Source organism: Wyeomyia smithii, chromosome 2 (assembly GCF_029784165.1).
Source record: "Wyeomyia smithii strain HCP4-BCI-WySm-NY-G18 chromosome 2, ASM2978416v1, whole genome shotgun sequence".
Classification (NCBI taxonomy): domain Eukaryota; kingdom Metazoa; phylum Arthropoda; class Insecta; order Diptera; family Culicidae; genus Wyeomyia; species Wyeomyia smithii.
In genome coordinates this window covers 138,769,496-138,783,293 of record NC_073695.1, presented here as the reverse complement: position 1 = coordinate 138,783,293, position 13,798 = coordinate 138,769,496, and the positions used below count along the sequence as shown (strand labels likewise).

General features: G+C 36.3%; 1 protein-coding gene across 7 annotated transcripts in view; it reads left to right on the top strand.

Annotated features, from left to right (window-relative positions):
- Window positions 1-13,798, top strand: part of LOC129724340 (uncharacterized) — a 44,056-nt gene that overhangs the window by 15,818 nt on the left and 14,440 nt on the right. For 2 of the 7 annotated variants that reach the window (XM_055679111.1, XM_055679109.1), the window contains exons 4-5: window positions 357-511; window positions 572-707. The exons of 4 other annotated variants lie outside the window; for them this stretch is intronic. In XM_055679111.1, coding sequence (XP_055535086.1) covers window positions 357-487 — 131 coding nt within the window. In that variant the 3' untranslated portion in view covers window positions 488-511; window positions 572-707. Of the gene's footprint in view, window positions 1-356; window positions 512-571; window positions 708-3,316; window positions 3,546-13,798 lie in introns of those variants that run through there. One more of the 7 variants, XM_055679107.1, reaches the window with a different exon arrangement.

Below are 13,798 nucleotides of genomic sequence, written 5' to 3'. Positions count from 1 at the left end.
TATATATATATATATATATATATATATATATATATATATATATATATATATATATATATATATATATAGGGGCCATCCACATACCACGTGGACGGCTTTGGGGGGGGGGGGTTGGCTAATGTCCACGGTCCATACAATTTTTTAAGAATTTATATGGGCAGTTGTCCACGGAGAGGGAGGGGGGGGGGTCAAAATCGTTAAAAATCTGTCCACAGACCTCGTTCGATTATATATATATATATATATATATATATATATATATATATATATATATATATATATATATATATATATATATATATATATATATATATATATATATATATATATATATATATATATATGTTGTGGTCCAGAATTTGCAGAAAGCAGCAGCGGTACGCAAGAAGCGTATACCTTGAAAACGCTGTACGCACAGAGAAATACGCCAACCAAGGTTGAAGCCCCATCGAAAAACGAAGAGATATCTTCCAGCAAACGCGAGTAGGCTTTTGTCAATCTATAATGAAAGGTATTAAAATTAGTAACAATTCTTTCGGTTTGAGTATTTATAAAAGTCTTTTCTATCCAGGGCAGAGCAAAACGATGTTGAAGTCGACTTTGCACGACGACGAATGCGAAACAGCGCCCCTCGCTCCCTGGAAAGATAAATATAATACCACTCACAGAAAGAAATGTGCCAGATGGCTGACAAGTAATGATATATGCAGGTGAAAAACAAATCATATTTTTGCAAAAAATCAAGAAAACGCCACTAACAATTTTAAAAATATTTGAAACAATATCACGGCTATTCCACGAACGGTTATCAGAATATAAATCAATATGTATAAATATACCATTCATGAAATGGTACCTGAACAACTGAAAACTAGCAATACTCAGATGGAGGGATATGCGAAGAGTGTGTTGTGAGCCAAACGAACATGTCAAAATTCGAGCCAAACGAACAAGAAAGGTGACACATTGAAAGGTATTGCAATAAGGTTTAATATTGCGACTTTTACGCCAAATTGGACTATCCCGAAATACACGATTATCACAGTCGAATCTCGCACACGATTTCGCAGTTTGGGTGATGGGTATCGATACTAGCGTTATCGAAACGCTTGACAGAAATATTTTATCATATAGACAAAAAAATCTCTATCATGACTGCTACCTTGGTAGGTTAATTAAAAATCACTCCAGCAATGGTCAGTGCTTGATACCTATATATCATGCATTAAGTTGAAAATTGGAGTTGTCGACTAGCGACATTCGATTTTACTCTCATACCGTACATCATACTTAACGTCGGAAGTAGTGCGCTGTATAACGCATCTGATTTGCTATACTGCCGCTCATGGCAAGTCCGTCCCAATTGCATTTTTGTCAATTTTGAGTTCATTTATGGAAGCAATTCCTTTTTATATCTACTTTCGATAAAACAAATATTTTTGAATACAGCACTCGTTCGCTAATTGCACGCGATTTAGTTGCACTGCGTTTTGATTGCACGTCCGTTAGTTGCACGAAAGTGCAATTAAAAAGCAGTTTTGCGTCAAACTACACGTGGTTTTTGAAGCTAATGTCTCTCTGTCAAGTTTTGCGAGGGGATACTGAATGCGCGAAATATTTAATTACCTGAAAATAAATTCAATATTTTTAATTTTGTTATTTTAGATTCCGGTTGTATGTACTAAATAACAAATATACATAATCACATTGCACGTTTGCCCAATTTGTTTTCAATTATAGTCGATCTAATTAATTTCAATTTGATCACTTGTGTCGAATCCTCACTGAAATGTCGCATTAAGCTGTCCACACACTGAACAGCTTCTGAAAACGTGGGATTCTCTGAAATACAGTAATGTGCGTTACACTCCAACTAAGTTGCAATGCATGAAAAAATCTGACTGGTTCGAAATTGGTTCGTAAACGGATACACGAAAACCAAACATTAGCGCACCCCCTAAAAATTTTTGACAGTTTTGAGTTCATGCAATTAAAAAGGCCCATCCGCTAGTTGCACTGCAACTTTCGTGCAATAAGCGCACGAGTGCTGTACTTTGTTCTGAGGAACTATGAAAAAAATAGCCAGCCGGTTTGTCCCATAGCAAAAGTGATCGCAAGTCGGTCCCATTGCAGAAATCTTTGCAATTTAACCCCACAGCCAATAATGATTATGAAAAATGTGATATTTACCACAACGTATGGTCTTCATGTTTAGAATTGGATGTACCAAATGATATTTGATAGGAGGTTTGATTGAATTTTACGCGTTCTACATCGTGTGGCTCTAGGTGATAGTACAATGTTTTCTTCAAGACAAAGTTTCCACCAGTAGCTTTTTTCAGCTGTTGTTTGTTGACAGTGAACGCTTCAGGTGTGTCACTGTATTGTTAGTTAAAGCAATCTCTAGTTAATACTAGTTTTCGTATTTTATCCGTATTTTATGAAAAGACGTGGGCAAGAATTATTCAATTATTGGCGTGAATTTCGTTTTGAAGAATATGTCAGTCATTTCAAATACTTCAGTACGCTACTTAGCTGTTTTTAACGGAGCAAACATTTTCCTATAGGTGTTCTTTCATATTTGCTTCCACTGCTACGTGGAAGCTGTCCGCCGTCACGAACGTGTGACCGCTCTCAGGAAAATTTAGAACAAGTTCCTACACATAAACTAATTTCGAATTTATCAGTAGTATCAAATGTAAAAACAAAATCTAATTTTATTTTGAGCAGTTGGTACAGCACTCGTGCGCTAATTGCACGAAAGTTGCAGTGCAACTAGCGGATGGGCTTTTTAATTGCATGAACTCAAAACTGTCAAAAATTTTTAGGGGGTGCGCTAATGTTTGGTTTTCGTGTATCCGTTTACGAACCAATTTCGAACCAGTCAGATTTTTTCATGCATTGCAACTTAGTTGGAGTGTAACGCACATTACTGTATTTCAGAGAATCCCACGTTTTCAGAAGCTGTTCAGTGTGTGGACAGCTTAATGCGACATTTCAGTGAGGATTCGACACAAGTGATCAAATTGAAATTAATTAGATCGACTATAATTGAAAACAAATTGGGCAAACGTGCAATGTGATTATGTATATTTGTTATTTAGTACATACAACCGGAATCTAAAATAACAAAATTAAAAATATTGAATTTATTTTCAGGTAATTAAATATTTCGCGCATTCAGTATCCCCTCGCAAAACTTGACAGAGAGACATTAGCTTCAAAAACCACGTGTAGTTTGACGCAAAACTGCTTTTTAATTGCACTTTCGTGCAACTAACGGACGTGCAATCAAAACGCAGTGCAACTAAATCGCGTGCAATTAGCGAACGAGTGCTGTACATTGTGTTATGCTTCTCACAAAAAACTTGTTTAATGAAGCACGAGAGAAGGTCATTTATGAATTGACCAGCGATGGATTCATTCCAAACACAAGCTATAGCACCGCCATCGATTTGCAGTAGTTTGTTTTTCATCACCGGTCGTAGCTGGCTATGGGACTGACTTGCTATCATTCTGGCTACGTACTCTAAAAGTAATCGCATGTGAGTCCCAGATTATAATTATCTACAAATTTTTATCAAATTTTGGTGTTTATGCAAGTTTTATGATGCAAAAGTGTTAGATTGTCATTGCAGTACTAAATTCTGTTGATGGTTTTGATTGAAAAAGCATTTGAGTGCAAAATTCCACTTAAAGTGTTACGATTTTTAATTGCTGTTTTCTCATCAGCACCAAAACGCAAATGGGACGGACTTGCTATGAGCGGCAGTATACAGCGCATTACTTCCGACGTTAGGTATAATGTACGGTATGAGAGAAAAATCGAATGTCGCTAGTCGACAACTCCACTTTTTAACTTAATGCATAATATAAATATTAATAAAGTATACTTGAAACCGTGAGGTCTGGTATCGATACAATAACAATTGAGAAAGTATCGATACTCAGTATCACCCAATCAATCATGTAACACTTAGTTTTGTTTTGATATTCAACCTAATTTTCAACTAAAGCTGCTCAAAAACATATACTTAATGTTGCAAACAGGGTTGATATTTGTTAACAGTCTTGAGTGAAAGTGAAAAAAGGCATCCAGAAACGTTATTTTTTTACAATCTTTTCAGAGTTCTCCCTTCCCGCTTTTTGCATGGAAGTGAACTGTCAAAACACCTCATTATATTTCATGCGATGAAAGCAAGACAACAAAATCAGTTTATCAGTTAACGAAGATTGTCAAGGCATCGGTCAGTGTCAATGAAAAAGTGTTTCGGTGAGGTTTATTTTGGTTGAGTAGACTGTTTGTTTTTCTTTTTCGCTTTGAAGTGAAGATCATTTGGTTGGATTTGTCGTCAAATTTTATTCCGTGACCATGAACGATGCGCGCGATCTATTTCATCTGAGTATAACAGCACGTTACTAGGACGAAAATCTAGTGTATCTGAAAGAGTGCTGCGATCATTGGAAGTGAAAATTGAAAATGATTGGCTGTAATTCTCGAAGAATTTTGCTGGGGAAAATGACTTTTATCAGCACTGGTTGCAAATGAATAACAAAACAAACAATGAACCCAAAAAAACTGCCACTGCGCTACTGAGGTGTCAATTTGATAAAGCGAAATAGAAATTGGGCAATGAATGATTATCACAGAAGTCCAAATAGTCATGCAAGGGGCAATAAAGAATATATTTATTTTTACACGTTTTTCATGTTTTATTGCTAAAACATGGATCGAGAATGCTCCAAAGTTGCTTCATCACAGTGATTTTTAACTGGTGGTTCACAAACCCTTTGTGTGGTCTACAGAATAATGATGAAAGTATAGAATACAGCGATCATTTCTAATATAATATTCGTAAACTAAAAAATATGATAAACTCAATATTCTTGACAAGATTATTCAACAATAGTAGTACTGATACTGCTATGTTACGTAAACTATTAGGAACTATTTAAATACCATTAAATACCATCGTATCGACCAGATGCGTATCGTGTTTCAACAAAATAACATATTTATACTATTTGAAGAATAGTTTTAGTACAAAATTTTGGATTATTAGTTTGCCATATCGTGTAAAATATCGAAAAAAAATTGTTCGGGAAAATCGCTGTTTTTGAATGGTAACCATACCTAACGCCTAGTTCACCAAATGGTTATTTCTCAGTTTACTATAAACTAGATGGTCAAAACTGAAGCTGATATGGTATGTAAATGGTTATGTGACTATTTTATAAATGGTTAAGATACCATACGGGAAACAATTCGTGTATGGTATTTGTTTATGCGGGAGTCCCAACAAACACTTTTGTTGAATAACGGTTGATTAAGCTATAATTCAGCCAAAATCCACTGTATAATAGCTTATTAAGCTGTAAATCAACAAAATTGTTTGCTGGGGTTCATACTGGTGTTGGTACCGGGTGATGTGGGGCAAAGAGTACCAAAAAAAATCGCCAGTGTTACGTATGTCTAAGCATTTGGTTACACGCTATCAGAAAACGACGCATGTGCGTGTTCTCTGTTTTGAGTGTAGTATTCGTTTCTCCCTAACTGTAACTATCTTCTTGCTGTAACGCATGCATGACTCAAACGAAGGAATACTGAATGTGCAAATATTACAGACTAATTTTTCAAGTCTGTGTTTCCTTCAATTTGCCATTGTATAAAAGTTTTTTCAAAGTGTCGAGTTTGACCGTGTTGAAAACAAAACAATATCGCACGCTAGCCTTGGGGCTAATAGCGGTCTCGATCAACTAGATTATAGTTGAGAGAATTCGTTATCGATATTGTCGACTTCAGGAGTTTATCAAGAAGAACTTCTTTCTTTTAAAAAGGGTTAGATTCCTCGTGTTATCTTAACCGACGTGCAAAGGTCCTTTTCGCATTCGAAAGGCTTGAACACGCAAGGGACAACCTCTGAAATCTAACGTTCGGATTAAGAAAGATCTACGCGAGTTCGGTTTTGCTAGTGGTATCATTTTATTTGGTAGCAAATCGGGTTTATATACAAAGTTTACAAATTGGAATCTTATGAACTATGCCTACGTATGGAAGAGAAAATGAGAGAGAAGATTCTCCTAATCTTCGTAAGGGATCAAAAAGAACGCGACAAAATTTCCACTCGCCTAGTCAGGTCAAATTTGCCTACCCTTAATCCGGTACCTGAACGGGAGAAAGGTTTCGAACGTTATCGGCTCTTTCTTCACACGCGCCTACGACAACATTCATTCAGATAGTTACAATGTTTTACAAAACGCCGGATTTGCATTCCCTATTTCCCTACTTAAGATAATGCGTACGCAGACGCGCCGGCTGATAATAGGACTTATCGCCCTTTTCTTTGAGCATTATCCGGCCATAATTCACATAGTCATTGACGCTGGCTAAACCTAACAGACTGAGAAAATAGACCGCTTACGATCAGTGCACTCGCACGGATCTAGAAATTCTATACCTGCTTCTAATCTAGCACCCGCACGAAGGGTCGGTCGGGGATTATCTATGTAGCAATCTGCTCTATGAAGGGAACCTATTTGCGATTATTAAATCTATTCTAATTTCTTTTATAAGAACAATAATAAATGAGTTGCTGAATGACTATATTGTCAAGTTCTAAATAATGCGTTTGCTACATTCTGGGCCCCATAAATCTACTAAGATTTATCAAAAACTATTACGCATTATTTCAAAATTATACATCTTCTCAAAGTAAACATATTGCATTTACGGTTCAAATAAATTACTAATTACAGCTACACTGTATCTTCTGTGGTGTGGTTTGCAGCCGTGTAGCGTTTTCTGGCGGCCTTCTTAATTCACGATTAGCCATATGACTGCATCTGACGTAGATATACATTGCTGCTATCGCTATTTTCAGTGGCAGTATCGTAGGCATCCCAATCGAGACAAATAGTTGAATCTTGTGCCATCGTCCAAAACGGATTCAACTTAATTGGGAAGAATCCTTCCTGTAACATGTATTTCGATGTACCTCAGATGAGCGGCTTTGAAATTTATTCTCTTCTGCCATAACCTGATGATAAATTTGGTAGTGTAGTCTCCGCCAATCGGAGAAATCGTTTTTATTTACGAGGTCACATTCGCCGTTGAATAAGGTTTCTTCTATTCCTGTAACAGGTTGATTACCGGGTAACGTTCAACCGTCGAACCGTAATTCGAAGTGTTTTGGCTCATTATGCCATTTAATTTCTCCGACATATTCTATAGTAGCCTCATCTGCCATATTGTTTTCAGACTATACCCAACGCCATTGATCTTTGGCAGTGATATCCAATATTTCGCCGACTCGGACGTTAATGTATGATGTATATTTTCTTTTCGTATTTGTTACCCATGCAAGCACTGTCTTCGAATCTGTCCATAATGTTGCAGATTTTATGTCCAGACGTATCTCCTTTTGGAGTTCCAGACGTGGAATAGATACTGGTTTAATTGACACAACTCTTGTTTTAGCTGTTATTAACTGCGTATTGATTCCAAAGCTTGTTTCAGTTCTAGCATATAGACAAGCTGGAAGTGCTTTTTCAGAGGTGTCAACGAAAAATGTAACTCTATCGGAGCGTGCTCTGTTAGAATACATCTCGGGATCGATAAGCTTTCCGCTTGTTTAAGTTTACGTAAGAAGTTCAGCCATTGATCGTACAGCTCGTTCGGAACAAGTATATCCCATTGTTTGGAATATTTGTGTAGTTCCTGCATTAGTATCTAAACCATGAACAACTAAAATGAGAAATTAGACCCAGTGGATCGTAAATACTCATAAGCAAAGATAATACTTGTTTCTTCGTAGGTATTTCGTTAATATTGAGAATTCCTGCTCCTTTATCGTTATGATTAAATCGGTAACTTAGCGTGTCTCTACTGGTGTTCCAATACACACCTAATACCTTCTCAATTTGAGATTTCTTATCTTCGAACGGTTTTATATCAGCGCATAACCGTCTTGTTACAGGTATACTTCTCAGCAATTCAGTATTATTCGAAGAGAAGTTTCTAATATGGAAGCCTCCTTCCTGATGAATTTCAGTTACCTTTTGCACAAGCTCCTTTGCCTTTTTTGGATCCCAAAAACTATCGACGTAATTTCACTTGATGGAACATCTCCACATACAGGTATTTTTCCTTCTCGAAATCGTAGAAGAGTCCTAAATAATGAAGTAGTTGATCTGGACCGGGCAGCAACATTGAGTTCAAAGATACTCCATTTACTTTTGTAGCAGCGTCGAAAACTAATCTTGGCTTCGGTGGCAACTTGTTTTGATTGAAAACGATGAAGTGCGGAAGATAATTTAAAGTTGGAAGTTTTGTAGCAATTCCTGTTGATTGCGCTTACGAATATATCTTTCTTCATCTTCTTAGATTTTTACCCACGGAAGAACTGTTTAAGAGGCTGATCAAAATACTGTTCTAATAACGTTCAATCGTTTTTCGGCCTCAATAGCGTTTACTGTCTTCAAAGCGTGTTGTTGCAATTCCGATGGGTCGAGTTTATCTATAGAATCCTTTAGTTTTATAATCATCGAAGGTATTGGCTTAACTTCATACAGTTCAACCTTTCAACGTGTAATCACTAGCACTTTTTATATTTGTGGATATCTTCTCATAATTTCACTGCCTTTAATTCACAGGCAGACTTCAGTTACTTCTGACAATTTTACTTCAAATTCTCCGCAGATGAGGAGCTTTTTGTTATCACTTTCAATTCTTCTTAATATACTTCGGCGATAGAATCATTTTTTTCGCTCAATAATTTTTTTCTATTGCTTCTATGTTGAAGATTTTAACTTTCATTAATGTCTCATCGTTTCTCCAATTTAGAAACGAAACGCTTGCAAAGTTTGTTGACAGGTTGATGACTTTTTGATGTATTAGGGTTTGTTTTTTATTTTCCTTCAAACATCCAAATTTGCAACCTTTACGGAAGGTTGCATAAGTATTCCTTTAGCATTCAAATAAGTAACCGTCGACCTTTAACAGTTCCACCAATTTATTCCATTCACTTCGTTCTTTTGCCGAAGATTTCAAATTTATACGCCTTCGATTCAAAAAAGTTAACTCTTGGACCTTTTTCCAACGAGTTTTAACAAGTTTGAGAATCCTCGATTTATTATGCCATGTAAGTTTTTCAATAACCTTCTTCGTAGTTTCATCGACTGAACTTGCATTGCATTGTATCAAATATCTTAAATACCAATATAGTTCACTTACGTGAAATTATGAAGACAAATTGAAAATGACAGAAGCGTTAGTCACCTTTTCGACCGCTAGGTGCGCCACTTCTGATTTTGTTCTACACGACATGCGAAAAAGAGTAACTTTTAACAATAATATTACCCTAATGGGTACACTGAGAAAAATGCACATTTTATTCTGAAGTGGACTCGGCCGAATATTTTATAATAATAAAGTTCGCCTATGTATGAGGCAATCCATGAGTGGTGTTCCACGGTTTGTACGTTTGTCGACCTCCGACAATATTTTGAGTTGTAAAATGGCGACTTCTGGTGTCTGGAAAACTGCCGAAAATGACCAAATACCACCTAATATGAGTGTTTTTTAACTAGAATGACGCTCAGAGGCCAGAAATTGTCTCCAAATGCCAGTTGGAAATCCAAGACGGTGACTTCCGGTTTCTGAAAAACAGCGGCAAATGACCAAATATGGGTATTTCCGCGATTGTTATGATGCACTGAAGCTACAAATCGACCTCAGACAACATTTTGAATTGTGAGATGGCGACTTCCAGTGACTGGAAAAGAGACGAAAATGACCAAATACCACCTAATATGGATGTTTATTTAACCAGAATGACGCTCAGAGGCCAGAAATTGTCTCTGAATACCATTTTGAAATCCAAGATAGCGACTTCCGGTTTCTAAGAAACAGTGAGATATGACCAAATACCACTCAATATGGGTATTTCTGAAATCGTGATGATGCACTGAACCACAAATCGACCTCAGACAACATTTTGAATTGTGAAATGGCGACTTTTGGTGACTGGAAAACTGCCGAAAATGACCCAAAAACAACCAAATATGGGTGTTTCTTTGACCAGAATGATGCTCAGAGGCCAGAAATTGTCTCCAAATGCCATTTTGAAATCCAATATGGTGACTTCCGGTTCCTAAACAACAGTGGCAGAAGACCAAATAACACTCATTATGGGTATTTCCGGGATTGTTATGATGCACTGAAGCTACAAATCGACCTCAGACAACATTATGAATTGTAAGATGACGACCTCCGGTGAATGGGAAACTGCCGAAAATGACCAAATACCACGCAATATGGGTATTTCTTCAACCGGCCGATTTCCATCCAATGTGAGATGCTTCGATACCAGAATGATACGCAGGAGCTAGAATCGACCACAGACACCATTTTGAATTCTAAGATGGTGACTCCCGGTTTCTGGAAAACAGCCGAAAATGACTAAATAACACCTATTATTGGTGTTTCTTAAACCACAATGACGCTCAGGGGCCAGAAATTGTCTCCAAATGCCATTTTAAAATCCAGGGTGGTGACTTCCGGTTTCTGGAAAATAGCCTAAAGTGACCAAATACCACCCAATATGAGTGTTTCTTTAACCAGAATGATGCATGGAGCTAAAAATTGACCTCAGACACCATTTTGAATTGTAAGATGGCAACTTCTAGAAAACAGCCGAATACTACGACCAATAATTTCAAACGATATAAACAAATCGCAAGAAATCAATGAATTTGGAATGTTGAAAGTTATTAAATTAAACACAAAAATAGGGGGGACGAAGTTTGCCGGGTCAGCTAGTAAATACATAAATATGCTGGTTAAAGCAAAGCTGCAAGTGATTAATACGAAGATTAGAACTCGAAAGCAAAAAATTTGGATGGATAAAAAAACAAAAAAAATATTTCAAAGCGAAGAAAACTAAACATTAAATAATAGTTTTTGCATAACAGTTGTTATCACTAATTATGTTTGTTTTGTTGAACATCTTTTATATATAATATAATAAAGCTTTTAAACCAATTACAACATTATATGTATCCATACTTAAATTGTTAAATTGATAGAACATTCAAGTGTTATCTAAGCTAAAAGTTGCACAACAACCATATACGACTATTGACAACCATTGTGCGGTTTCTCCTTTTATCTTCTCCACGAGTAATTGAAACCTTCATTTAATTGTACACTTCGTGGCCTGATCATTGAGCTTGAGCTTGACGGCCGCACATTTCGTAGTTGCTTCCCGTGATGGATCTGAGCTAGTGAAGTTACACAGGGAACCACGTATATAGCAACTTGGGATTAGTCACGTCATGGCCTGATTATTTGAATATTTCTTCTTAGTGCCTCGATAAGCTACATCACATTATATTAACAATATTTAACTCCCGGAATGGCGTTAGTTTTACATACCAACAATATACGCACGAAATCTGCAACATATTTTTTTCTGTGAAAGTATGAAATTGAGTCAACTAAATCTAAAATTGAGTAAATTCAGTTTCGTGTGTGAATATGTCGGTCACACGCTCACAGAAATCCAACAACAATGCACAGTGGTACAGTAAGGCAATGTAGGCGGACATGAGTTTTTCGATGCGATTTTGTGGTTTTAGAGAAAATTTTTTTCTAAGAACTTATTTCTTATATTTAGTCTATTTTTTATGTGCAAATGAAAATAAGAGTGGTCCTGAAATCGACACAATAAAAATACTAACTTTTTTATTTGCAGAAATAAATGTATACATTCATCGGCACAGTTGTAGATCAACTAATTTTAAGCAAATTTCGGTATTTCTTCACAATATTTATACAATATTTGTTCTTTCATATGATACAAAAAAAAATTATTTATATTTGCCCTAAACGGAAACATCAATATATTAAAAGGGCCTATTTCAAAAATAGAAATAGTGAATAGTCCATCTGTACAATATATCGACAATGTTTTTTCGTCAAAATTGGCTGAAGTTACCGAAGAAAAATTTGTTTTTAAATTTGAATTGAAAAATAGAGCGAAAAGGCTTAGAATTAGTTGTTTTACAATTATTTATGCAAATAAAACCAAGTTAGTTTGTTTTTATTTCGTTGATTTTAGGACCACCCTAATTTTCATTCGCACATAAATAGAGGACTATGTATAAGAAACAACTTTTTACAAAAACTATGGCTTTAAATCGCAAACCAAAAACGCAACGAAAAGCTTATGTCCGCATAAATTGCCTTACTGTACCACTGTGCAATGAGTTTAGTTACCTTTTTCACCTCAAGAGGGGGTGTTCCCTGTCTGTCTTTACGGAAATATATGGGAAATTAGAGAGTGAACTATATTGTTATTTTAAGGTATTTGATTGTATCCAGCGCTTTTCATCGATGTCTTCCTGAATTCCATCAACTTTAACATTTATTAGCGATATGAAGTTCTTGCTAACATCGTCATCCTGCGTTGAACATGTTTTAAATTTAGTGGATTCTAGCATCATTTTTTTCTTCTTTTGGCCAATTCGTCGTACCGTGTTCCAAAGCATATCCGGAAACTTTTCAAATTGTTTTACTTTGTCGTTAGGGGGTTCTGCAATTTCCGACGAATATGTTGGGTTCGATATACATCCTAACATTTCAATATTATCCGATAGGATTTTGCTTTTACTATTGAACCCATTTCCATAGAGGTTCTTGACAGCCGTGCTTAAAAGATGATTCTCGAGTTTTATACCCGCATTATGATGTTTAACAATTGCATTCTCTGCGTAGGAAAATTCCTCAGGACATTTAAAACCATTGCAGCTCCAAAATTTCATTGCTGCATCAAAGAATACATTGTCCTTCATGACAATTGTAAAATTTCGACGAAAATTCAATATCAAATGCTCTTTTATCAATTCCACTGATCGTTGCTTCCGAGTAACGTAGTTATTCAAAACATCATTTCTGGCCACACACTGCTTTATAGTGTCTAAGTTGTTTTCAGCGTAGTTGTAGCTTACTATCGGTTTGTTACGCCTAATTTTCCATGGTGATCCTGGAGCATATCTTCCGTTTTTGGAATTGATCGCTTCTGCAGGTGATACTCTCGGTTTAATAATGTTACCAGGTTTTCGTTTTAAAACCGAAGGACTTCTCAACAATTTATTATTATTCGATGAGAGTTTTATGCCCTTATGTTCATTTACTTGATGAATGTTAGGGTCTTTCTTTTTACTTTTGAGCTTCCCTTTTTGAGAGCTTAACTCTGATTTTTGGCAATCTTGATAGCCTTGTTTTACTGGACATACTTTAGTGACATTAGCTCGTGCAGGTTTCTTTTCCACAATCTTTGGGGAATTAACAAGAACCTTTCTCGGTTCTATTGGTACTTCAGAAATGTTTATTCTTTTAACTGCTTTGAATTTTTCTTCATTTCCTTTTAAAGGCTTTGGATTAGATTCGTGGTGATCAACTCTTTGGCGATTCCCGAAAATTACAACAGATGTTGTATCCTTGTCTTTGAGTGACTGTTCATCTTGTGCGCTTCTCCTGGCGCACATAGGAATTCCTGGCGGTTGTCTTGATCTCCGCCTCATTGCATGCACTTCAACATGTGGTTTCACGATTAGCCATATGACTGCATCTGACGTAGATATACATTGCTGCTATCGCTATTTTCAGTGGCAGTATCGTAGGCATCCCAATCGAGACAAATAGTTGAATCTTGTGTACAGTTTTTCTGCCATTTCTATGTGGACCGCATCACGCCTTATTCGCCCAAAACGGATTCAACTTAATTGGGAAGGATCC